At 44.5% G+C, this 27485-nt stretch overlaps 1 protein-coding gene across 1 annotated transcript in view; it reads right to left on the bottom strand.

The window, feature by feature from the left end:
- Positions 1-11349: 11349 nt before the first annotated feature.
- LOC107194718 (homeobox protein prospero) overlaps positions 11350-27485 on the bottom strand; it is a 36896-nt gene continuing 20760 nt past the window's right edge. Inside the window, exons 4-5 of the mRNA XM_015584387.1 lie at positions 13320-13464; positions 11350-11529 (exon numbers count right to left, since the gene is read on the bottom strand). Of these exons, the coding sequence (XP_015439873.1) occupies positions 11350-11529; positions 13320-13464 (325 nt within the window). The remainder of the gene's footprint in view (positions 11530-13319; positions 13465-27485) is intronic.

Raw genomic sequence — 27485 nt, 5'->3', positions numbered from 1 at the left:
ATTGGAGTATACACAATCGTCACCGATGCCTGTTGTAACGAAAACCGGTTGTATAATTGTCGACGAGCGATGTAAACGCAAATGTTTGTACTTCTTGACTCGTTAATGCGATGTTATGGTTTAATATTTACTCGAAATTGGTCGCTGTTGATCATTGGCCCTTGTACTTTTCATTATTGTTGCTGAACTATGAATTCTAGCTAAGAGTTAGTAAGAATGAAATTTTCAGGCTTTATAAGTTTCTTTTATACAGAATATGTACTTACATTGAATTATTTTACAAATACATCGCTCGTGTTTAAACGAAATCCAGTGAAGGCTCTAAGGGCTTCCATAAAGACAAATACAATAGTATCGTCTATGGGCCGCTTAACAATAAAATCTGTGTTGTGTGAAGCACTGATAACGGAATGATGAGTCGTTAATGTGTGAATCCTGTTGAATAGTCCAGCGTGAAACAGAGACAGAGGTGCCAAGTCGAAAATGTATATACTCGCTTGTGCAGGTTGCCCCGACATAGGCCAGAATAGTCGAGCCAGCCGGGGCGCAGAAAAACAATTCCCACAATATTCTTACAAGACGTTCCAGCCGACCGGGCAAAGTCAGCACCACCGTTCGTCGCACCGTGTTGTTTTCCCCGTGTCTATTATCGGTACACCTTTTGAAAAAAATATTTCCGCTCGAAATCTTTGTTTCCCCCGTGACCGCGCGAGCTGTGACACGCTCACGCCCCGCGACGGAAATTTAACGACTAACATTTATTTTATCAAAGTATTGTCTGGCTTTGGCGTGATAATTTTAAAGTCTATATAAAATCCCCTTGACTCTTGTCCCGGTGCGACGAAGCTGGGCCGACACGGTGCCCAGGCTCGCGTCCCATTTTTATCACCTCAATCTGCGGAGGGTCTGCGCTTCTACATATATTATCTCTGAGGACTTCAATTGGACTCAACGCGGCGATCTAGCTCACATCCTCACACATCAACGTAGGTATTTTTTGCTTTGTATTTCTGTTGGTTTGCTGCTAACTGCTTGTCTTTCACTTCATCGTTACTAAATAAGTATCTTTCTCTCTCACATCTTTCGCAGTATCTTTGTTAACTTCTTTTTCCTACACACGATAATACGTATATAACCTAACACGACTTTTTTTGCTGGCTGAGACGTATGCGCAAGAAATACACTCCATTGACATTTAAACATTATTCATCATTTTCTCATCTAGTGTGTGCTCTTCTCGGGTACACGCACGTCACATTCACCACCTTTCTTTCGGGCTCCTTCGACTCGCTCACTGACGCAGGAATTCGCAACGATAAATTAGAAAGTTTCACCAAAAATGGACGCGACGTTAGTCGGTCGCGTTAATTCTTTAATTTCTCTTTTTACATCCGCTGAAAAATCGCTGGATGAGAGTGATGAAAATCGAGGGGAAAATCACGCGCGAATATTTTTTAGAAGGACATCTCGCGACGCAACGAATACGTGCAAAGGTGCGAATCCGATTAGCGTTTCTCGATGCAATCGAAATGGGCATATGTTGCGACAACCAAACGACGCGGACAAGGTACGAATTTTTTAATTATGTTTCCGTTTGCCAGAAATCGATGGGACCAGCAATTGATGTCCCGTCGAAATATTTTTACGCCACAAGAGGGCGAAGAATACCGAATACCGATATCAATGAAAATGAAAATTTCTCGTTTTGGGGACGGTGGGTTGGAGGGATGGAGGACGAAATATATTCCATTAGCAAGCAGGATCCTTATTAAGTTTTTTCCCGCTGGTATCATTCGTAGCTTTCACACTCGGTGGCTGGAGGGCTGGATGGATAGTGACACGTTTAGTATCTGTCATTCCTGGTGCTTTGTGTGTATCGCCTGCCTTTTTGCAATCGATTTTATCCTTCTGGATAATGCTACTGAGTCGGACGACGGACCTGAAATTGGCCACTAGATTCCGTCCTTTTCTTTTCCTCTCTCTTTTGTTTACTTCTTCTTTTGTTAATTTCCTTTTTTCTTTAAAAAAGACAACCTTCCTATATCATGCGTCTCTCTTTCTCTCTCTCTCTCTCTCTCTCTCTCTCTCTCTCTCTCTCTTTCTCTCTCGCTTTCTCTCTTTCTTTCTTTCTCTCTTTCTCTCCCTCTCTCTCTATGTATCACTCTCACTTTTATCGTTCGTATGCTTTCAAGCATGTTCACGTACATAAATCACGTTTCAGCTGTTTCTCCTATGCATTCATGCTCGCGAAAGATTTGCCAAAAGTATCGTGCACGAAAAGGATGAATGGGAGTGGGTGGGGGAATTCATCGTTAAACTTACATTTACAACTGGTCTAATAATTTCTTCTCTCTCCTCTTATTCTCCACTCTCCTAAACTCATCTTCTCTTTTATCATTTACTAGTCTTGTTTTTCTTTACAATACATATATGCGGACCTCCCGGTAGGCAAAGAGGTCGGCGATCTCTGTATAATTTTTTCTCAATTTTTTTCACTTTTCAATTTTTTTCCTCAACTCACACACTTTCGTTGTCCCCTACTGCTCGTCGCACTCGCTCGGTCGGCTCATTCACACTGTTCCCGTTCGCTCGTCACCCGTTCACACCCTCTCGCTCCAGTCTTCACTCTTTCTCTCAACTAGGATCGGTTTGCGCCGAACGTCTATCGCCCGTGGCTCCGAACTCAGTTCTGAAATCGCAATTCGCAATGGATTTCTTGTTCAGACGTGACTTTTTTTCTTTACCCACTACACATTCCCTTGATCTTCCCCTACTCTGTAACAGCTGTTCTGCTACTACGCCTACCATCGAACACCGTTTTCCCCGATTGTTCCTCCTCCAACCAAAAAAATCACCTGTTGAGATCGCGAGATTTCGTGGCTTCAACTACACGCTTTCTACACCGTTCCCAATTTCGTCGGTATCCACCTCTATCCCCTTTGAACGCCCACCCATCCCGCAGGCTCCCGACATCAACGGATCCTTCGGTCACGGTTGACGGACTCCGAGAGCTTCCGGTTTTCTTCGATCCGCGTCCGAGGTCCCTGGACATCGCGTTGGGACCCCAGAAACAGTTCGATTCGATTGCGTAACTCTTCGTTCGCTGACTCGATGGGATTCGAGATGTGCATGGGATCGTGTAATCGTGGAGATTAATCGAGGAGCACAAGTCTTTCGAGAGCTGGAGTATCAACAGCCTCTCGTTACGGCGATTGTCGATGAAAATATACGCGAGGGGTAAGATGGTTGGGGCCGAGTTAACACTTTGCAGGCTGTTTTTGGTCGTTGTTGGCTGCCGTCGGTGGTTTTTTTCTAATTCGAGGTAGTTGAACGGCGATCGATGTACTCATGCAGGAACAAGGGATTGTTTATTCGAAACTGGTCGCCGAAGTTCAGCTAGAAGGCTAAGCGATAGGAACTTTAATTTAGAATTTTCGCTACCTCTATTAAATTTTTTCTTATCTTCATTTTTGCTTTCTCTCTCTTTCTCTCTCTCTCTCTCTTTCTCTCACTCTCCCACTCTCTCTCTCTTTCTCTCATCACGAAATAGATCTCGAAAAGCAGCCAAAGACATTACTTAAACTAATTCTCTCGACACTTAGTCCCTTCATGGTGCGAAATTTCCGACTGAATATATTTTTATTCACATTTCGAATAAACAATCCCGGTTAGAAACAGAACGATAACATCTCTGCGGTGAACGAAATTTATTGCACGATTAACGATGAAAATAGTAACGGAAAGTATTAAGCGATCATAGTAAAGGGAACCGAACCCAGTTGGAACATCACAGCCTGCAAAATGTGAAATCCGTGATCGAGGCAGGAGCATCGACTGCCTCTTGTTCTGCAAAGGAACACAAAAACAACGATCTCGAATATCGTAGTCAGCGACGAAAAATTTTCCAATGAAAAGAATTCTACGATTCGAAAGCAAAAAACTAATTTTATCTACGTTAATTCGACGAGGCCCGGAGTAATCGACAGGCATCCGTCGAGTTCCCTGTAACCAACTGACACAAATCGATACTAAGATACACTCGATGATATGTAGATAGTCGATGAATGGACCGACCACCACCGACAAATTTTTTTTTCCCAAAGACACCGTAAAGTGTTCACGCGAACACACCTCTCGGAATCCTCGACCGGAGGGTTTCCAAATTTTTCTTCTTCGCCCCCACATCAATTTTCTTTTTCCGTCCGTCTTTTCCTCATTTTTAAAAAGTTTAGTCGCTTTCACCTAAAAATCTCCTACCGAAACTTATCGTAGACTTAACGCGCTACGTGTACTACGAGATTATCACACAGAAAGTTTGCTCACTCGGTGTCAACAATCAGTAATTCTCCCTGCTTCTCTCTCTTTTTTCTCCTTAATCGTCTCATCTTATTTTTTCACTTTAATTTCTTCGCATACGCACCTGCTCCCTCGCATAAAAACATAACCTCTTTCTTCGCATTCATCCCGTCTTTGTATGTTTCTCGTACGCGTTCTCGTTCACCGTATCTATCTATTCATCTCTCTCTCTCTCTCCCAAATTCACACCATCCTACGCATTCACTATTCCCCATTCCAGTCACACCATCGCCGAATCACTCGAATTTCTTTTCCTTTGCGTCCCTAGCCTATCAAAATTAACGTCGTGCGCGCGCGTGTGCGCCCAATCCGAAAGGCGCGATTTTCGGTTCGCAATTGAGACTCTATAGAGACAAAAAAAAGAAAAAGAAAATGATCGTTCACTGTATATCATCCCCCTTTCTTTCCCCTTTTCTCTAACTCCCTTTCTCTATATCGCGCGCGTCCGCAAATATCGACACGTTTATTCTCCGTAATCACGTATTCCGACATAATAAGTATATCCTAATTACGTTTCTAATAGTTTGAGGAATGATTATTCTCGATGAACGTACTTCGAAGTATTCTCAGCTTTCATTTCGCTCGCGCGCGCATGCACACACTCACGCACACATACACACACACGCGCGCGCGTTCTCGTACTGTCGCATTCTATTCTCGAGATTAATCTCGCATTCACTCACCGCCTTAAATTCCTATTCGTACGACTTTATCAATTTTTTCATCTTTATCACGACGATTCTCAAACTCGATAGTAATAATCGTAATAATAATATATAAATATATAGTAATAATTAGTTTATTAGTGTGTGTTCTTTTTCTGTTAATTTGTTATTCCTCATTAAACGGGTATTTCTCATTTCTTCCTCTGCAGCGTGATACGACCTTCCGCTCGGTTTTCAATAGTATTTTTACTTTTTTTGGTTTAATTACCTCGAGTTTAATCGTTTATATAATAATTAATAGCTTGCAAGTATTTAACGTTAAATTACTATTACCTAATTCTGCTTACACGTGTTCCTTAAGACTTACGCGTTTAGGTATGTATGTAATGTGCTTCACCATCAGCTTTCGATTCTTTCAAATCTTCTCTTTCGGTTCCCATTCGGATCTCTCGCGCATGCTCACCTTCTTCTCATGTCTGTATATTCGAAAAAATCTTCTCGTTTTCGTCCTTATGTGGTGTACACACACGTTCTCCGTGCCTCGGCCCCGCTACAGAAAATGTAATAACGGCGAGTCGATCGGCTTTCGTTCGTTCATCCTCCATTCGCAATCGTGTCTTCCTTCCACCGTCTCTCTCCATGCTTCGAACAGGATCACGCGCGGACTCGTGTTGTCTGTGAAAGTTATTATCGTCAGCACAAAGAAATCCGTTTTTTTTTTCACATTCCCCGGAGTTTCACTCCAGGGTCCATGTCCCCTCGCCTCCCCTCGTCAGACGACCGTCGACGACCACGGGACACCTGCCTCGTCCACCGCTGCATCCTCGAACGGGACAACCCCTTTCGGGGTTGCGTTGTCGGATGGACGCCGTACGATCGTGGCGTTGACGCGATCGCGACATTGCGACGCGTCACGATCACGGGACAGATCAATCGGAACACAAGGGAAGCGGGACGCGTAAGTCGGCTACGATACGCGTTTCTGCAAATTTTTTCGGTTGCTTGTTTCGCGATTCGTTACCTCGATTCGTGGCGGTTCGTCCTTCGCGTCCCCGGGACCATCCTCTCGATCCTCGATCGACGGAGAAAGAAATTCGATACTCTGTTCTTCACTTGGTAATTTACGCTTCGACGAATAGCTCTCCTCGGTTCACGGAAATTGTCGGCTGGTGGTTTCCGTTCGGACGACGCTCGCGGGACATCCGCGAGCCTTTCATTTGTCTGCGATGAGAAGGACGACTCGGGATTTTTTGTTATTTTCGGAAAATGGATTTTTCTTTTTCAAGCGACGTTCGTCGGTGATCGTGTCGGCGCCGGGTTCAACCGGCAACAAATGTTTGTCGGTCTTATTGTTGGCGTGGCTTCTGTTACTGATATGCGTGTGAATCGAATCAAGTTCGGATTGGCTTGAATCATTTTAAACGAATTGTCATACTATCGATAATGTGGTTTTCCCTTTTCTGGCGGGAATGTGTAGGTCGGCTTCCGATGTAATACATACGGTATTTTTGCTTGTATTTCTCGCAGAAGTAGTGGAGTATCAGGGGTGGGGCTGCGGTTTTGTAATCGAATGCACGATGAATGTTTCCATTCACGAATTGTTTGGTTTTTACTGGAATTTGTTGAAGTTTCTTGTAGTTCTGTTAACTTGGTTATGAAGAAGATGCTTCCTTTCGGAAAAGATGTTGACGCGTAAAATAGTTTCGAAAGTTTCGCGAAGCGAGCGCTGTTTAATTCGCGAATGCTTGTTGTTTTACAAAATCTCTTATTAAAATCAGAAAGATTGTTATTAATCGTTGATTCGAACACGTATATTCGTAGGAATATCAAACTTATTTGCGAAAAAAATAACGTTTAGCCGTTTCATTTATACTAATTCCCTCGACCCTTTGAATAATTTATTGTTAAACATAATCGATCGATCCCACGGAACATCGATAAATTTCCCCTCTTCGCTAAATTCAACCTTACTGTCGCTTTTCGTCGATCCGTTGTTTAAAGTGCTGGATAAAAAAATTCAGAACGGTCGAAAAGTTTTTCCGGAAAATTTAAACGTACCGCCAAATATTTGCGGCACAAACGAGCGCAATTTGTCGAACGCAACGTGCATGCTAATCACGTCGCGCATTGATAGATTAAATTTCCTTCGAAATTCGTTATTAAAATTTCCCCCTGGCGTGTAGTGTTTGTGGGTTGCGAGTAACGTAGGAACTAAAGTCGAACGAAAACAAGAATTTCCGCACAACGGTGCGTGAATCGGGCTGGAGAAACCGGAAGGATCGAATCGTCGAGCCTCGACGGCGACCACCAGGTACATTGTTATCGTTTTCGAAAAAATTTCCTACAGTTTTTTCCCTCTAATTCGCTTCCTACCCCCATATTTCTTTCTCTTCCTCTATTCTTTCCCGTGAACGTTTAGACCAAAAAATCTTAGGCCAGCGCCGAAGGAAATATCTAATTTTAGGCCAGTGTCATCTAAGTTATCTAAAAGTCGAAATTTTTCAAATTTTTCTCACGTCCCTCCGAGATATACATTTTCTTTGTCTTTATTATTACACAGAGACACGAAAGCCTCTCGTGTCCTTCGCGTGGCGATTCGACCCCGACGACGATCGGTTTCCAACCCAGAAATTCTTCGTCGCGTTTTTCGCGACGTGTTTCCGTTCATTTTGGATGGAAGGTAGGCCAGGTAGTTGATCGAACAATTTCGAGACAATTTGCCGAATGTTTTTCAAATTTTTGTCCTTCTTCGTTTGTTTTTTTATTTCGAGTTAGGGTGGCGCGTACTGAAGGTTGAATGAAAACAGAATGAACGAAAATAAAAAATACAACGCAAGTCCAATGTTTCGCTTTTATTGTCGTAAATAATAAATAAAATAATAATCAATAAGTTGATCGTTAAAATTAAAAAATAGTGACTCGTGACTAGGTTAAGACTCACCGCTTACAAAAAACGTGTGTTTCGTGTGATATTCCTTTTTGCTTTTGCTCTTAGCTGTGTACACTGCATAATACATGCTTAATAATAATAATAATAATAATAATAATAATAATAATAATAATAATCGTCATCGTCGTCGTCATAATAATACAATAACTAAATACAATAATAACTAAATGCCAGAACGGAGACGAAACGTCATCGAGAAGAAGCAAGGACGAAAGGGAAAAGAATGATAAGGGAAGTGGACAGGCGGACAGGGAACACGAGTTTACTCGTGATGTGTTTCTCGCGGCATAAAGGACGAGCCAACGCTTCGACGTAAACACTAAACCAATGACAATAAATAATTGCCACTAGACGTAGAAGTGATAATTGCGATTCGAATCAAAATTGTCACGTTTCCATGGAATAGTCAGAACACAACTAATCATAATAGTACTAATCATCATAATAATAATTATAATAATTGTTGACGGAAATATTTAATAATAATAGCGGTAATAACTAATAATAATAATAATAATAGTGCACGTAATAGCGAGAATAACAGTGGTAGTAATAGTGAGAAAGGTAAGTAGGTTAAGTTACAAGGGACTGGCTACCACCCAAGATATATTTATAATTGTAATTATTATACTTTACGATAAAATTATCTACAAACCGTCTCGCGGAAATGAAACTTTTTGCGGTAAGGATACATAGGCGTAGACATTGCGATTTCATCCTCTGTACAAAGTACGAGCGCGGTTGGGTTCTACGTCGTTTTAATAGTGTTTCGTGTTCGTGTGTACGTATCCGTGTGTGTGCGTAAATGTGTGTGTCTCCGAGTAATTGGGGTAGGGTACAAGAGGAATGAGGGAGGCGTCTATCCCTTTTGTCACACATTCTTCGTGCAATTTTAATCGCGCCAACATCCGTTTTTCGTTTCATAAGTCTCTAATATATATACATATAATTTGATATGCAATTACATGTATATATACATCTTCCGAATTTCTTCATATAATATAGATGTCTATATATATGTGTATATATAAGTTTTTATAATAATCTACTTTGTATATAGTTTACGCACCGGCTCGCGGTCATTTAACGTTCCTCCATGAATTTTCTTTACGTAGTCAATTTTATTACTCTTATTATCTTGTTTCGTGTATCTCTTTTTTTTTTTCTTAAAAATCATCTAACGCTTTAGAAAGCCGCCGGTGCTGGATCCGTTTCTAAATATCGCTTCGCCCATCCCTTTTATCGTCCCTGCTACTCGTACTCCTGTCTCTGCGACTAGCCTAACCTCGTTTCCTATCAATTAACCGTTAATAAAAACATCTCTACGTAATGATACCGCGTAATCATGATCCGTGCACCGTTCTCTCGTTTAATACAACGCGACTGTACTACACTCTGACATAATAGACATCTTACTTTGTTTTTTTCTTCTTCGTTTCTGTTCTCCTGTCGCCGAGGCAACATCGGACCACGAAAATATAATTATTAACGACAAAACATTCCTCGTCACCGTAGCAAAAACTGAAAACAGTTCACGGTTCTCGAGTGACCGCGTTCGCGAACAGCCGGATCGCGTCGCGTTTCACACAAGTTTTATGTGCTTCGGATGTTCGCCGCGTCACGTTTGTCCGATGTGGAATTCCGAGGCTCAGCGCCTCGAAATATCGTTGGAATGTTCGTATGTACATCCTAGGACATATAAGATTTCCGTTTTCAATCGAGCCGACTGTTTGTTTACGTCAACCTCGAACCCGCCCGTACGATTTTTGCACGGTGCGATCATTAAAATAATTATTATGTACAACTTAAGAGAAAGGATCGAGATCCTGTTGGGCAAGCCGTGGGTTGGCCCCACGACACGGCCCCGATCTTCATTGGTAACTGATGTTTGCTCCTGTCGAAGGGGGATAAAAAAGTAAATCGTAGCTAAACAGTCCGTCGAAGGTTTCGTGCCCGTCGATTCGATACGAACCGCCGTTTTCTCGACTCTGGTCGAATTATAACAAATCGTCATCGTGGCTCGTTTAATACGAGCAAAAGTTTGCGGTGTGATCGTGCTAAAAAACAAATTCTTTGCCGGTGACGACGATCGATGGGTGCGTGTGTATCTCTCTGGGCGCGGCCAACCCGATCGACGCACGGGGTTCACCGCTTTAAAAAAAAAAAGAACACGACGAGGTACAGCGTGACGAAATGCCGCGTGTGAAACTGGCCATCGTTGTTTTCAGTGCGCTTGAAACGGCTCCGAACGGAGGGCGAAGCATCCGTTCCGAGCCATTTCCGAAGATCCACAAGAAGGGTTCCTCTTCTGCCCCGCAATCGGAAGCTTGCGGAGGATCCGTCCAGCGGATCTCGCTCCACGATTAGACAATAACGGTATTATCGGCTCTTTGAAAAAACATGGATAAAATAATACACCGTGCACCTCGTGTCTCTCTCTCTCTCTCTCTCTCTCTCTCTCTCTCTATCTCTCACTCTCTGTCTTTCTCTCCGAATACGAACGAAAGCCACCCATTCGCTCGTCGTCGTGGGCACTACACATGTTTCTTATCCCTATTCCCACCAAAAAACGACTCCTTATGAATTAGGCGGTAATCGTGGACTGTACGCAACAAATCGAAACAATACTCGACGCTCTCGAAGTAGTATGTGTGTGTGTACAATATGAATCCTTGCCGTTCATTGATCACGCCCTCTCGTCCTGTTTCTCTTCGTTTTTCACCAAAGACAGTCGGTGCGTTTTGATAACTCGGTGTATGGTTGCGTCGTCGCGGCGAGAAACAGGGTGGACAGGTTCGTGGCCTCGCTAATGCAACTCGAGGTACCGAGGGATCTATACGAGACACGCTCGGTCAGGAATTCTTTTTTTGTTGAAGGCACGAAGCGTAAAAGAGATATATCCACCCGGTCTCGCGCGATGACGTTGTTCTCGTGATTAGGTCACAGCCTGATCCTTTGTCGGCACTCCTCATCGTCGTCTGGTTGATGATCGATGCCTCCGTCGCTTGTTCGTTATTTTGCGTGTGTTTTTTCTCATTCCTTTGCACACGCGTACCATTTACACATCCGAACGCTGCGTTTCTTCCATGTAGTATCTTCCCTAACGTAAGGTCTACCTCACGTTTTCTCTCGCGCTCTCTCTCTCTCACTCTCTCTACCTGTCTCTCTCTCTCTCTCTCACGTTCGTTCTGCGATATGTTAGTTTAAGGATACCTGAACGCGCTTTACGCGAAGGACGTGTACCTCCCATGGCGGATGCGATCCTTCTTCGCTGGGCCGTTCCGTCATCTCTCTTACTGTTTCTTGGTATTACCGGGAGCCGACGAGCGCTGATGAGCCCGCGCACCACGAAGAGCAAGAGCCACGCGACATCCTGATTCATTCGAGCTGCTCCAGGAAGTTCGGGGTCTTGAAGTACTCCGGCACTGGGTCGTCCAGCCTTGAGATCACCTTGTAGATCGACTTTTTCCAACTCTGCTCGGTGTCCTTGCCGCCCTGGATTGCTTTGAAGAACTCTTTCAACGTCTGTTCGACGACATACCTGAAGTTGCTCGGTACCTGCAATTGTTATCAAAATCGTTAGATTAGTCTGTTGAACCCGGGACTTTTGACGTATTTACGTTTATTGGCACCCCTATTACCGTGAACCGTGGGTACACGAGACAATAATAATTTTGCAGTCGATGTTAATGAAATATAACCGTTTGGCGCATTCAAATAATATTGGGTCAGTGTAAACATTTTAATACTACAACTAATAATAATTTTAATTGTAATTTCAGAATACATTAACGGAAAAAAAGTTTTATTCCAATAAACAAATTTGTGGACTATTATTATTTATCGAATTTCTATAATTAAATTGTATTAATAAATTTTCAAGTTTTCTCGAAATAGATCACAAGTGTTTTTTACGGTGTTTGTAACGTTTATCTCTTCGATAAGCAAAAAACATAGTTAAAGGGAAATACAAACTACTACTTGGAACATAAATAGTAATCTTAAAGTGTAGTGAAAATGATGAAGTTTTATACTCGATCTTTATGTTGCTGGTTACAGATACAATCAAATGTAAAGAACCTATAAATAATTGTAACATAGAAGATTTATTCAACATTTTGATCTTTTGCTCAATTTTCCGTTCGTTCCATAATTATCGCCCTACTAATAAGCATGTGAAATATTGAAATCTGAGATTCTGTACAGTAAACTTCACACGTTATCAACTTTGAATTACAACAGCCATATCGATGTCTGTCCCATCATCCCCGCCTACCCACCCAAAAAAGATTATCGATGGTCGAACTTTGCATAAGGCAAGGAAGCATCAAAGATTTAATCGTCAGACAGTTTGCTGGCGGGAACGCATAAATCCGGTGCATAAGCGCGAAAGATAATTTCTCCGCGTTCATTACGGTCCACCGAAGGAGCTGTGAATCCGAAGAATTAATGCGATGTTACGTATCGCTTAACGAGCGGCGCGGGCGCGCGGTGCAAAGAGTTTCCCCACTCATAATTAGTACGTTTGGGTTATTAACGAATACGAGTAATTAATTACACGTCAAGCGGGCCGCGATTGTGACCGCGTGCGGAAAAGAATAAGGCCCCCGGGTTTCACCGAAGACTCGTTAAATAATATTAAATAGCTGCTTTACGCCGTGCATACACGCCGTCACGTGGATACCGCGAATACACAATCAGAGTCGTTAGCCGTGACGAAAGTAAATTGCGTCTCACAATGGAAAATAGAGATCAACGAGTGATTTGCAGTGTGGAAACGTAACCGGCCACCGGCGTGTAAACAGGATGTATTCCAGTTTGTAGTGGTCGAAATCCCGAAATCGAATCCGCATCGATCTTAGCTTAAATTTTGGGATTTTATCATTAATATCTGGTATCGAGTTGGAGAGAATTGTGTTGAAAAATAAGTCGCAGAATATGCAAAATAAACATACAAGAATATAGTAAAATTTAGGAAATGAAAAATATTAATATTATCTATTAGTTTATCGAGTCCTTATCTAACCAATGGTTCTGTTTATTTTTCCCTTTGTAAAATTTGTTTATAATTGGACTGTCTTAACTAATAATGCCAGTACTCTTTCGGACAAATGATTTTGGAAATTATGATTGTTAGGTCCTGCTGCTTTTTAGGACACCTTTTTAGATTTATTCTATATAATTCAATAGGAAGATTATTTTCGTTGTTTTAAAGTCGCCATTGCTTGTAGCAGTTATCCATCCGACATAGAGATGAATATTTAACATTGCAGTGTATATAGAATTTCAGTTAATAAAGTTGTACTAGCTATAAAAAAGTTATATGAAAATAAAGAAAGAGATCTTACCTCAAGGTGGTTATTTCGGTTGTAATGGAGGTTGAGAACCCGGTAGATTTCCGAGTCACCTCCGACCCGAAGATCATCGACGTTCTTCACTCCTTCTGAAACCGCTTGCCTCGCGTATTTCTCCATTTGGATGTAGTAGAACTCTCTGTAAAACGAAAGCGACTTAATCAGAGGATGCATGATTCTCCAATAACTCTAATCTAAAGAGTTATACTACTCTGCGAGTACCCAATATTGTATAAACGAATGTCTCATCGTTCCAATGCGCGAAACATCGGGAATTGACGTTAATTAATAGTGACACACAACCCGATAGATAAAAAAGAACGAACACGCGGGGCAGTATTATCCAAGACATACGAACGAAAGTATCAGAGACTCCCATGCTTAAGGAAGGGAAAGGGTTGAAACCGTCAAAAAAGGGGCGAAAATAATTTCTTTCCCTCCGAGTTGTCCACCATCGTGCCTGACGTTAATTCTCGCGGATCGGAGAATGCTAATGCACTACCGATAATTAATTAAGGTCGATACTGAAAGTGGTCTGACGCAAGCGGGAGAAGATGAAGAACGAAGAAGGGGACAGAGTGGCAAAGAGGTGTGTACAACTCCTCGTCGGCTGGCAAGCGACGCGGTTCAAAGAGACTATTAAGAACGTGTTACAGTGTATCGTCCAAGAAGATCTCGACACCCTCGTCGGGGCAACCGCCGCCGACTTTCACAGGGACGTGTGTGGTGCACGCCGGCGAAGGCGCAGGCGCGCCCGCGCGCGTCCAAACATCGTGGAATTGGTGTGTTACGCCTTCTTTTTTTCCCTCTCCTTTCCTTGTCCCGCAAAGGAAAAAATCGAGCTCCCGTCAAGTTTGCCGGTTTACGTTCATTAATTAACGCAGTTAAAACAAGCGCAAGTCACTAATTGGCGGGTAATTTGTATAGTAATAGTGACCTGCGACTTCGTACAGGGAGCCGAAAGGGGAGAGGGGGGGGCGGGGGTGGCACCGCGCAAAGGGGTGGCTCCGCTTCGGTGGATCTCACCGAAAACTGAGGAAAGGAGCGCGCCGCTACAGGAGCGAATACTTTGAACCGCCGTGATCCTTTGTACGGCGCGTCTTTGCCAGCGGGACTTCAATGGGGCCACCACTGATTAAGAAATTAATTATTTTTCTTTCAGTTGAAACGCCCTGGTTCCGCGTCGGATTCGTTCATTCGGTTACGTAGGAGCAACCACAGGAAAGGTGTTGGTAAACTTCTGGTAAAAAGATCGCTAATGGTATCATTGTATACTTAACGTCACCTGAAAAGGTTTTCCGTCTTTTATGATTTCCGAAACAAAGATTGGATAACTTAGCGAAATGATCTAAATACTGGAAGTATATTTAAATCATACTATAAGTGAACATTAAAATTTATAAAATATACAGAATAGTAATAAAATATTTTTAAGAAGTATGGATCGTATCATTTGGATAGAAGCAAATATGCATATTACTCTAGACTAGTTTTCTTCGAGCACTGAATCTTTTCAGTAAAAAAAGGGAGTAGCAAGGGAAAAATACGGAAAGACGACGACGAAGAAGAGGGCCGTCCTTGTATTCTTTCGTACCGTGAGCGAACAAGTCGAGCGAAGTAAACACACCGAACGACTTAACGCGAAATGGAAAGAGAGAGAGAGAGAGAGAGAGAGAGAGAGAGAGAGAGACAGAGTCGGGAGAACGAGTAAGCGGAGTTTGTTACGTGCCCGGATATTTTTTCCATTCTTCCCTTGATCTTTCGTTCCCGGAGTCCCTATCCTGCTCACCCTTAAACGCACACAGAAGTCGGGGCCGCGGTGGTGGAAAGTATCCTAGAGTAGCAAGCCCAGAATGGCAGTGAGAATGGCAGCAAGGTTGATCTTGCACTTTGGATCCCGAGGGGATGGAAAGAAGTACGGTTCAGCGGGAAATCAACCAGTAGTGCTACTGCGGCTTGTATAACTCGAGGTTCCTGAATGCTCGACAATGTGAGGCAACCAGTTCAACCTTCGGGTCTTGGTCTTTGCTCGGTGCCGTTGGGAGCAATTTTTAAGATTGCTTCCGCCTGGCAGAGTCGCGCACGACTCGTCGGAGAATCGTCGAACGTTTCCATATTCGTCGTGGTTACCGAGTGAATCGAGGTGCACTGTGGACGACGATATATTCTATTAAGATGCTTTATCTCCTCTCCTGCCTATAATTTATCAATTTACTTTTTGTATATTTCGAATGGTTTGTTACAGACTATTTGTTCTTTCAGATCGACGGTACAAATGATCTTCGCAAGAGTTGAAAGTTCGAAACGACAACCCGAGGATCTAGGCAGCTCTAGATTTCATGGACACTCGGGATAACGAATAAGACCGCAGGATAGAGAAATGCGAAAACAAGATCACCGGTGGAATGGCACTCATCGATCGAACGTACTCGAACCAACGGAAGAAAACAATGGGATCTTTCGTGCATCGCGACCGGATCTACATATATCTGGCGACCAGAAGAAAGGGCGAGAGGAGGAGTCAGGTGGCAGAAACGCGAGAGGCTCTTCTCATTCGATCACTCCAGATTGGCTCTCTCGCCAATTAAGACAATTTCGCGTGCTCTTATCAGCAGTCAGTCAGAGAAGGTTATGCACACGAGAGAGGAGAATTGAAAGAGGAGTGTGTCTCTGCAAAATCGTGTCCCGTACCCTTTCTCTCACTCTCTCTCTCTCACCTCCCCTCTACCCCTTTCGCCGTAGCACGTTCTCGTTCACTATCTCCCTTTCCGGCTGCTCTCCCTTTCGCTGCGTTCTCTCTCTCTTTCCATCTCTCTATTTCAACGTCTCCTTGAACCGTCACCGGCATCCACCCATCAGGACCGAGCCACCCCCGACTTCAGGCTCTCGGAGGTAACGTGTATGTGTCACCTGCGTCTATAATCCTTACTCAACCACCCATCAACCGCATTCAAGCTCGTCGGATCGCCGAGTATAGGCGGAATATGGTAGGTAGACTGGGCTAGGTCTGGGCTGGGCTGGGCTTGGCTGGGTTATGTACCTACGTAATACCGCATGGTAGATACGCATATATATCCGCGAAGTGCCTAATTAAAACAGACACCAGGAGACAGAGAGAAAACGGGACGAGAGACGAGGTTGGTCGCATAATAGGGTGTAAGGGCGCGAGGGAGATGGGACTAGTTCCGTAGTCGGTTTGACAAAAAGCCCGAGTGCTAGAATTGCCACTCTTCGACCACCAAGTGCAGAGGAGAAGAGCAACGGTGAGCGAGAAGAAAGGAGGAGGAGTGAGAGGGAGGAAAGTGAGAAAGGAGAAGAGTGCCACCGGGAGGAAGATAGTGAGAGTAAGGGCTAGAGGGTGAGCCACGAAGTCATTCATTATAGTATTGTATAATTAGGATAATAATAAGCTCTTCAGGGGCTTGGGATTTCTTGCGCCCCGTTGCAACGGGTCGACGTCAAGAGAGAAAGAGAGAGAAAGAAAAAGAGAGAGAGAGAGAGAGAGAGAGAGAGAGAGAGAGAGAAAGAGAGAGAGAGAGCCGGGAGCAGAAACAGAGGAAAAGAGCGTGATCCTCCTGGAGGGTGCTGATTATTAGCATCTAATTACGACCTGCTCTTGCCACCGAAAAAAAAAGAGAGGAAGCGAGGGAGGTGGTGGTTAGAAAGAAGATGAAGATGCGGGGTGTCTTCGAGGAGGGAATAATTAGCCCTTGCCGCGAACGGAAATCGTTACGTCGCGTTTCTCGCGATCCTTAGCCCCGTAAGAGAGATTCTTTTTCTGGGGAGGAAGGGTACAGAACGGCCAAAGTGTTAATGAGAGTTGGTTTCGTAATATAATTCAACGATGTTTCTAACAATATTTAACGATTTTTACTAAATATTTTCTTTAATATTTTCCATCTTCTGTATGTATCAAATGTTTATGAATATCGTCGACAGAACAGTCATGCTGTTCGAGGGTTTCTTGAATTTCCATTCTTTTCCTCTTTCTCCCTCACCATGTTCCCCTCCTGCTACCCCGCACAAAGGACCGCGAATTGAGGCACGACACCCGCAAATTCGTGAATTCCTTTTTAGTCACGGCGACGCGTTCTGCAACGCAGGTGAGGCAACAATGAGAGCTTTAGAGGTGCCGTGTATTGAAGCGTTTAATGGCAATGATGGTTGTCGACGTGACACCTCCTTCATACGTGATCTTTATCGTCGCGAGTTGCTGTTTCGACGCGTCTCTTTTGTAACGGGTTACACGCCGTATAGGCGAGAGTACCAATTAAAAGGGGGAACATCAGCGCATGGGTGTTTTTTTTGTAATTTTACGCCACTCCGTACTCACTGGGGTCGATTCGTGAAAGAAATAGGAGTATCTTCTTTACGATACGTTCGATCCTCATCGATCCCTTATTTTTTTTCTTGACTTCCGTTTCTGCTCGGGGAACGCAGGGTTGACAAGGTGACTTACGTCGTCTCGTTCAACCAAAGAGAAGCCCATTTGCATTTTGACTCGGCAAACAAGGGGTAACGGAACGTCGACTAGGAGGAAAATCGCGATATGGAATCGTGTGGATTTCCAAGCCGCAAAATGACTCTGGGCGTAACGACGACTTGCGTCTTCTCGCCTTATACTCTCCCCTTCCCCTGGTTCTATTCAAAGATCCTCAATCGTGCTTCTTAAGCCAACCAACCGGCTCCCTTTTAACGGTTATACCAAGTCGGTCGACCTTCGACAATGCAGAACACCTCGGTTCCCCAAGACCGGAGTTGACCCTTAAAATCTCAACCCCTCGCCCGGCTTTCTTGGCGGAACTTTCCCACGGACGACTCCCTCGAAGGGGAGAAGACGCTTAAGAAACAGCCGACAATCTGCCAAGATTCGCAAAGTGTCGGCTCCGGTGTCGATCACCTTGAAAGCTTTGTCCCCCTTCCTCTATGAAACAGCTGTGGCCGAGCTGGGAACAAATTTCTACATCCTTTAAATGTATCCTCGAGGGAAAGGTATCGACGTTTTGAAATTGCAATCGATTTGTAAGCATGTATTTGAAGGAAACTTATTTAATTTTTTTATTGTACCGCATATACTGTTAAATTATAGTTACACCTCAAAGGATTTATGAATTATTTTCAATTCGATTCTCAGACATTTGAGTAATTACTTGTATACTGTGGTTCAGTTGATTTTTAATTAAGAATGATAACGAATTGTGATGTGTTAGCTAAACGAATGTTTATAACACAGCCCATGCAACGTACAAACTGTTTTAAAATTATGTACTCGTATGTTTGTTTTTAGGGTTGTAATATTACCAGATTTGTGAATTTCAATGTCCTACAGAATAAGAATTAATTCAGAACCATATTTCCTTCTCCTAATTTGAATGACACAAGGAAAAAGTACACGAACAATATCAACAAACGAGAATTACAGACTGTCCTCCGAAAAACCCCAAATTACGTGTATGGAAGCCACAGGCCTCGACTTCAGGAACATTTAAAGGAGCATTTAATTACGTGCTGGAAGGAAAGTGACAACGATGGGCCGTGGGTTTCTTTATTTCCACATGCGACGTTTACTTGCGCATTCAACTGCCATCGCCGGAGATAAATTCACGCGTAGCCGCTTTTGTGCGAGCGACCGATGGCGTCACAGCCACCTGGAAAAACCGTCGCGGTCGCGGCGAGGGTGCGGAAGAAGAAGCTTGCAAAGAATTCGAGAGTAACGTCGTGCCGGCGCGCTCTACTTTATCCTCACGGATAACAGGCACGAGGCGTGAAAGTGCATATAACCAGAGAACATTAAGCATCCACGCGCGCGCTCGCTCCCGTGGCTGCGTGTCGCGTCGCGCGCGCGTTCCGGTGTCACGCTTCTACGCACGGGTCACGTGACGTCGTGTCGCGTCGTCTCGTGTCGTTGGTGCCGCATCTCGCGCGCGTGTAACCGAGTTGTAGACCTTCTACAGACGCGCGTCTTCTCTCTGGGCGAATCGTACTACGGGTATGCGTGGCCTCCTCTGTGTACATATACACCTATCTGTGTGCGCACACGTGCGCGGTTGTGTGTGGCTCATGAGCGCGGATGGATGGGTGAGTACACGCGTTTGCCCGTCAGGGCGTAAACGTCCATTCAGAGGGCGCGTTCAAAAAGGTGTCGCGCAGGGTCTTGATGCTGCACCCTGTGCACCCTTCTTAATTGGTAATTAACACTTTAACGCCATCTGCACTCAGACTTGCAGCGGCAAACGCGACGAGCGTCGTCGTCGCGGTTGCCACCGTTGTCGATGGTCGCCCCGGTTGGTAGTACGTACGCGTCGTTGTCGACAACCAGGCTGGCGGCAACCGCGGCCCGGAAAATCAAGTAATTAAAATACAAGTTAACAAGTGATTACTTCATTCTCTTCCGTCACGGCCACTCAACGAAAGTACGATGTATTCCGTGGGCACCCGCGTATTTCCGACGCGAGCTTAAGGGGTCGCTCGCCTGCCGCCGCAGCCGCCGCCGACGGTGTGTTGTTGATTACGACCGGCGAAGCGGTGCGTTGGACTCACTGAAGGGTGTTAGGGGGAACGGGGTGATATCCGATGTGCCGCCTTTCGGTAGGGGTGACGGCTCGTGGCTCATGAACGATGAATTTTTCCGCGGAACATCCGAGGGTATCCGGCGTATGGATATACGAATTAGATCATTTTCTCGGGGTGGAAGCGTCTCGCGTTTAAATTATGGCGGAACGTAATTGGAATTTCTTTCAGGACACTAGAAAATTCAGGGGACAGCTGTATGTAGCAGTGCTTGCTCGTCGTGGCGCATGTAATACAGTTAACCACACGAGATTCATCGATTGTTCATGCTGAATGAATAGAGAAAAGTATAAAAGCAATAAAATGTTCCAATGACATTGTAGAAACCATATAATACAATGAACTATACGTATAACGGATATTAGTCTTTTCGTTAATCATACGTTCATAGGTAATACAAAAATAATAAATCGAATGATTCTGTCAGTACTGGAGAAATAGTTAACAGTTATTAGTCGTAAAACAGATATTAACCTACGGACCCTAGTGCCGGGTTTATTTTGATTTATGTTTTCGAGAACTTCATTGGACAGTTCAGCTTCATCGTACTGACAAAGCGACTCGGATGTCTCGATGAAAATAATTCTTTAGATTAGTCAGTATTCACTTCTGTATCTCGAAGAAAGACGTATACGCTGGTAATTAATTTTTTACCAGTAGAATTGTTTGATTATTATATAAATTGAGCTTGAATATCTCTTTTTTTTTATTTTGTGATTTTTACATCACAGTGTTTAAAAACAATCAAAAGGCAGTTAATTTACTCATATTTTGGTTATCGATTGGTTATTTACATGTTTTATAGTTGGAAATGTCAGTTATTATAAGCAAAGAATTACGTACCTAAACGATAAAAAAGAAAGGAGATGCGTATGGGTCAATACTGACCCATTTTGGGCTTCCGCAGAACCACTGAATCGTCGGTATTCCGGGGGTAAGAGACTGATGTCATTGACAGGCGATTCTAATCTTACTTTCCCACGATTAAAATACTGAAATTTACTTTAAAAAAAAATCGTCCCCAACAACAATAATAAAATGTAGACAAAACACCTTGTATATTGCATTATATTGATTTCGAGCATTTGGCGAGTCCTTCAGGTCGACTGTTCAAGATTCATCCATTATGTGTTAAAAACAAGAATAGCATGGCCTTGTCAATCAGTCTGCCATCTATAAGAAAATAAAACGCATCGTTCTGCTTAATTTTTTAATTCTGTGTCGTGTTTACTGTTCTCTGTGTTTCCTACAAAAATAAATATGGACGTCCGCTCGCCTCATGGAAATAAGATCCAAATTGTTAACACACAGATTGGCATTTTGCGAAAGTTATATCGCCAACACGACAACAGCCGTCCCCCTGACCATCTCCACAAAAGGGACACGCGTGTCCATGTCTCCACCGGCGTGCCTCCTCGTCCCGCTGCTAAGCTACCTTTTTTCACGAGCGAGTTTCCTAAGCTTGCGAGACAATCGTTCGGCAATCGCGCAGCAGATGTGCCCCCGACAATGAGCTTCTGGGCCCTCACCCTTCATAATAGAGGGAACTCGAGAAACGGTGGCACGAAAAGGTAGGAAGGGAGAAGGGGGCCCCGGCTTGAACACGGGGGTTCTACGACGGGGGCATAGACTTAGCCAGCGAAGGTTCCGCGTGCCGCACGCGCCGATCTTACAATACGCTCTTCGTGTGTCCCTTGCTTTTCGACTCCCCTTCTCCTCCCTTCCCCTCTACTTTGTCGCTGTCTCACTCTCTTTTCTCTTTTTTTTTCTACATCTGGCTGCCTTAGACACACGTCCCCCTTATTCTCCCCTCGCTGATCCTCTCTTTTTCTCCACTCTAACTCGTTTTCATTCTCTTAGCCGTCGAGCGGGGCGCATCGGTGCCTTTCGGGGAGACAGATAGACAAATAATTTCTACGTCCGTGGCACACGCTTGCCCGATGCAAATCACACGGAATTTATTATGCAAAGAGCATTAGAGCCGAAACCGACTGGGAAAACTTGTCTGCGCGCGAGCCGGTGTGTTCATTGAAATCGGCGGTCATTTGCATACCTTGTTCGATGCGGCGTTGTGGTAACTGATAGTGCGTGGCTCGGGGATTCTATTATTCCCTCGAACCTTTTTATTTCGAGGGAAGTGTTCTTTGGAAATACGCTGTTCTGTTACATCAACAAGTGCTGTTACCATATATTTTCCGTGCCTCTCAGTCCGTATAATAATTAATACGAATCGATAATTAAGCTTGATCGTTCAGAAAATTCTATTGCAACCAGGATCGATGGACCGAATCGCTACACGCTAACTCTGAAAACGAGGGTAGCGGCAGACACACGGTCCGAAAAACAGGACGACAAATCAATCGGAGAAACATAACCCGGTTTCTTCGCTGCAGCCACATGGAAACCTCCTACTGCACGGGTTTTGGGCTCCCTTAAGGGAGCCAGAGAGAGCGAGACAGAGAAAAAGGAAAGGTGGGGTGGGGGTAGTGCAGGACTGCATGATACGTCCAAGTAGAGAGGGGTGGGTTTCAAAGCTACGAAGAGTAAGAGAGAGTCGAGGTTCTGGGGTCGGTGGGCGCACAGACCGAAGCGGGCGAGGATCAGGGGCGAGGAGGAGGGTGAAAGGTTGGCCGCGGGAGGGGGTGGGGGCAGCTGCTTTGAGCGGTTTCACTCTTCAATGGTCCCGGACTATCCCTCCTTCTGCTACCGTACTAAGCCCCCGTCCGCCTTCCACCCCTCCTTTAACCACGCTGGTGTCCTCGTCCTCCTCCACCTCCACCTATCGGTCGCGATTCGCGTCCTTGTCACACGTCGGCATCGGCCAAGCATTTTTTTATTCGATCGATTTTTTCCCAGCGGCTGAGCTGGTGCACCGGACGTGTTGCACTATGCATGTGCAACCTCGCGTGCATAAGGTGCGAAAGCTGGACTAGACTATTTGGGTGTATGGTGCTCCAAAAAGACCGAGCTCTAACGTGGATGCACTTTCAACGGCGGACTGGCCGCTGTAAGCGTTGGTGGGGATGTCAGACGCGGCGCCAAAGTGCCCGATCACTTTGCTTTAAAAGTATTCTTTGATTATGGCGGATCCGTTGGATCGAACGAATTTTTAATGGTTCAATTACCGGGTTACGGTACGGTGCATTCCTAGGTGTCTTGGTTGTGGAATGACGATCCTGTTTTGTGAGGAAATTACGGATCTGGTATTATTGACCTTCAATCGGCTAATGGAAATGTTTTCAGACTCTTAACCGGATCATGTTATTATCTTAGTTATCTTTGTAAATGTATCTATATAAATTCAGTTTTTGTACCGGATTCGTACACTGACTATTTTATTATGTATTTATAATAAGTATGAATTTCAGACGTACGTAGGTTAAAATGATGTATTATTGGTACCGTAACGAATACTGAACGATTCAAAGGGTTTCATTTGAACCATTTCCGTCTGGAATATCGAAGAATTATCCGAGCCATTGGACGGTACGAAAGACGCAGCTGACGAATTCTGTCGCTCTGTATTTATCAATCCAATCGGAGGCAACACGTCGGTCATCGACTCCCCATTCATCGACGGAGTGATGGAGAGCCGTTACCACGAGAATGATGAAAGAGGCTGAACGAGCAAGTCCGGGTCTCGACGTCACTGACGATTTCTCTGGTATTCTAACCTTAAATTTTGCACATCTGTCCCGAAGCTCCGATGCCTGCTGGGACGACAACGAGGCAGTTAAGTCCTTGGTGCATCGGCTGAGTACACACGGCGTGCGGGGTGCGGGCAGCCGGAGACGAAAAAGAGGGGGAAGAGGACAAGCGAAAGGGAGAAGGAGAGAAAGAGTAGGACGAATCCCTGGCACACACGTCGACGCAGGGGCAAGTATACACCCACGGACTCTGGGTAGTATGCGGAAACACGTACACATCCATGAGAAGCGTAGGAGAAGGGTTACCTAGGTTAGGGACTCGGAAAACATCCTTTGTCGAATACCCTACCGGGACCGCTCAACCGCCCAGCAACTCGTTCAACTCGCTCAGAAAAAATCAATAATTCTTTGTCGTCAAGTTTACCTCCTGTCATGCCACGCTAAACCACATTACGAACGCAGCTCTCATAGCTTAAAAGCGCTGCATGGCGAAATAAAGACGCGGGTCTAGGTCGCGTGATTCAAAAGAACATCGATGGTCTACCACGCAATATGCAACTATTTGATATACGCTTCTTCCAGCGTCTTAATTGTTTTTGTATCTAAAGCAGAGCAGATATTTTTTTAATACATTCGAAGAAATGTTTATATCATACTTGATCTTATGTATACTGCTTTCCCTAAAGAAGAAATTTAATCCGTTAATAAATTAGACTATCTCGTACATAACAGATCTCACGATTTGTATTTTGTATTTATTGTGGAGCATTCGAAACGATTACCAGCAGAACCGTAGGGGTGCGTTAAACATAAGCGAATGGGGAACGGTTTCCCTGGTATGAGAACCTTGAAAAATACAACCGCCCTTCGTTTGTCCCACAGAAAGCGGAGAATATCGTGAGATCATCGGGTGATCCGATCTATGAAGGACCGTTACGCGTGCGATGAAAGATGGTGACGTTGCGTGGTGCGAGATGTAGGGAGGGGAAGGGGGGGCAAGAGCCCGACTGCGGCAAAGGTGTACGAGGGAGACGAAAAATATGCGAGCGGCCGTGAAAGAAAGAAAGATACGAGAGACTCTTTCAGGGGTGAGACTCATGGCAGTAGGGCAGTAGGTTAGCTAGGGGCGATAGGCATCCCCCAGCATCTCTAGTGCACATAGTCGGTTAGGTAACAGTAAATAGGATTTGCTAGACAACTGTCGACCACTGGGGATGAACCGAAGCTACCGTAAATATTCGACCGACTTACGTTTATGGCACTGAAACGACCCTGTTCCATTGAGTCTCGGTATAGAGAACCCTTGCTTCTTCTGCCGCGAAAAGAACGTTCGCAGATTGTTCGAATATTAAATTTCATGCCTTCAACGTCTAGAGTTAATTCGGGTGATGAGCAATACATAATTTCTGACTTCACCAAAGGTAGCAAACACAATATAATAATTAGAAAAATCTTTGTAGTAAAGTATTTTATCCTTAACCCTCCATAGATAATGTGGGTCGTTGACGACCCAAGCGACTTCTTATTATTCCTCAACTTTCCTTCGAATTTTTGTTTCTGTGGACAAAAGTTATAAACGTTTGACTTAACAAACAATTCTGTAATTGTATTGTAGAATTTTTTCAGATTTTTTGAAAACTTAAAACTTTAACAAAATTAAGTTTGGTCATAGTACTTATCCATGTAATGCGAAAAAAGTATCTACGGATGATCAAATCATGTGTTTCGCGTACTATTTTTCGATTGTAGAAGTTTATACATTTTTGATTTGTGCAATAAAGTGAGTCTCCGGCTAGTATAAGTGATACGCCCGTAGAATTTCTCATCCGTTTATTCACGCTGTGAAGTTACCAGGTAGTAAAGACCTCTGTTAATCGTTCCATGAAAAGTGGTCTCCTACATTTTTCTCGAACAGATACGTTCGAGGTTGCTACTCCTTTAACGATGTCGGCCTACTTGTCGCCCGTATGCCCTGTCGTAAGATAGTTGTGCTACGCGTACTTCGTTTGCCCGCATGCTTCCAATATGCTTAAGAGTCGACTCGGTGATATGGGCGATTTACATACGACGTCAATAAGAGTCCCGTTCGACGACCATTGCTCAGGGTTCGCGATCTCTGTGCACGTTCGAATGAATTTGTTTGGTGTGACGTCAGATTAAGAATACACCATTAAAATGAATTTAGAACAGTTTCCGTGTAAGTTTCATTGATACAGCTCCGAGTGACTTTCGCAGGAGGAACACCAGTCTCGATTCGAAAGACGAAACGGGTACACTGGAAGTGCGCGGTGTCATCTTAACGACTCGAATCGCAGAAACACAGTGGATTATTCGATAAATCTGAATCTCGCGTGTCTGCGAATTTATTGTTTGCTCTCGCACGCCCCTTCTAGCGTCGAAAGGCACTCGATCGACGCCTGGCTGCCGGATAGGAACGAGAAAGTGCAGCCTGGGACCGACGATGCCGAGGGAAGAGTAATATCCCAGGACGAATACCGTTTGATCTGGCTCGGAGCCATGGTGTAAAGGACAGATGCAATTTGCCTGATATCGTTTTACTGACAAAAATATCGAATGACGTGGCGCCGGGATCAGTGACACCAACCCTCCTACCCCCATCTTTGAATGGACGACGGATATTATCGGTTAGAGACCAGTAGTTGTTAAATCTCCTGCAAATCTCTCTTTCTCTCTCTCTCTCCTTTTTTTTTTAAAAACTAGCCCTTTCATTTAACCTCTCATCCGGCTCTACGATCATCGGTTTATTTTGCTTCTACCCGGCATCATCGAGTCATTCCGCGTTCATTGATCTCTCTTTGGCCTCGCGTAAGGTTCATTGATTACCCGAGTCTATCGACGGGGTTCGTTGAATTTTGAACTAACCGCGATGCTCTATTATTTTGCAATTCGCTCTTTTGATGTACCGCGAACCGTATCGTTTCGCATTATATCGCTGAACCACGGCTTCTAACTTCAACCGTTTGAATCGTGGAAATAAACGTGTTGTTTATATATGGGATTCCAACCATCACGTGAGAACCGCGCATTACATACACGTATATGGAATGTATTAATTCAGAGTCGCGGTAGTTCGGCGAAAAATGAAGGAAGAAGCAAACAGATGCTATCGGTGGAAAGCAGCGTTGTTTTCGGAATTCAGGAGTGTTTGCGAAGGGATACCTTCCGCCGCTGATGGGAGGTAAAAAAAGAATCAAAGCCGGGGGTAGTCGAGGAAGTAACCGTCACGCCTGCGACTACGCGACCACACGAGCACGCATTGTTTCGCAATCGGGTGGCTAAATTGCAGAAATTTCGACGGGTCACGCACCATGGGGAAATACCGGTTGCCCGTTATTGATTGTGGAATCACTTTCTCCGTTCGTATATCCCGTTGGCTTGACTAATGTGACTGCCCCTTTTTTATTTTGCACGTGCGCGCGCGCGTGAACGTTTCGAACACGCAGATGTGACCGATAGAAAATGGCGTGGATTGAAATGCATTTTGCCCGGTCTGTACGTAGACGTCGCAGACCCGGACGAGATTTGAAAGCGGAGTGAGGGGGTGAAAAAGAGGGAGAAAGCGGGAGAGAGGGACACGCGGGCAGAGCGAACGAGAGGAGAGGAGAGAACGTCGGCGGTGTAAGAGTGAGAGCGGAAAATCGAGAGTGGCGAACAACGATCCGGGGAGTGATAGGGTGAGAGAGAGAGAGAGGGGGGAAGGGAGGAGGGTGAACAGCGGACGGCAGAAGAGGTAGAAGGGAGGCACGGGGGGGATGGGATTTCAAACGAAATCAATTCAGAGTCGCTGTCCAGTCGAACGTTACCCCCGGCGAGTGCGGGGTAAATGTTGGCCGAAACAGTAATTTTACGCTCGGTCCACGCCGATTTCGAATTCCGACGTTTTGCCGCGAAACGTCACAAGAGGAATCGAACCGAATCCCCG

This window comes from Dufourea novaeangliae, unplaced genomic scaffold (assembly GCF_001272555.1).
Source record: "Dufourea novaeangliae isolate 0120121106 unplaced genomic scaffold, ASM127255v1 scaffold8, whole genome shotgun sequence".
Lineage (NCBI taxonomy): Eukaryota > Metazoa > Arthropoda > Insecta > Hymenoptera > Halictidae > Dufourea > Dufourea novaeangliae.
Note: the sequence above shows the minus strand (reverse complement) of the source record. Positions and strands in the feature narration are given on the sequence as shown.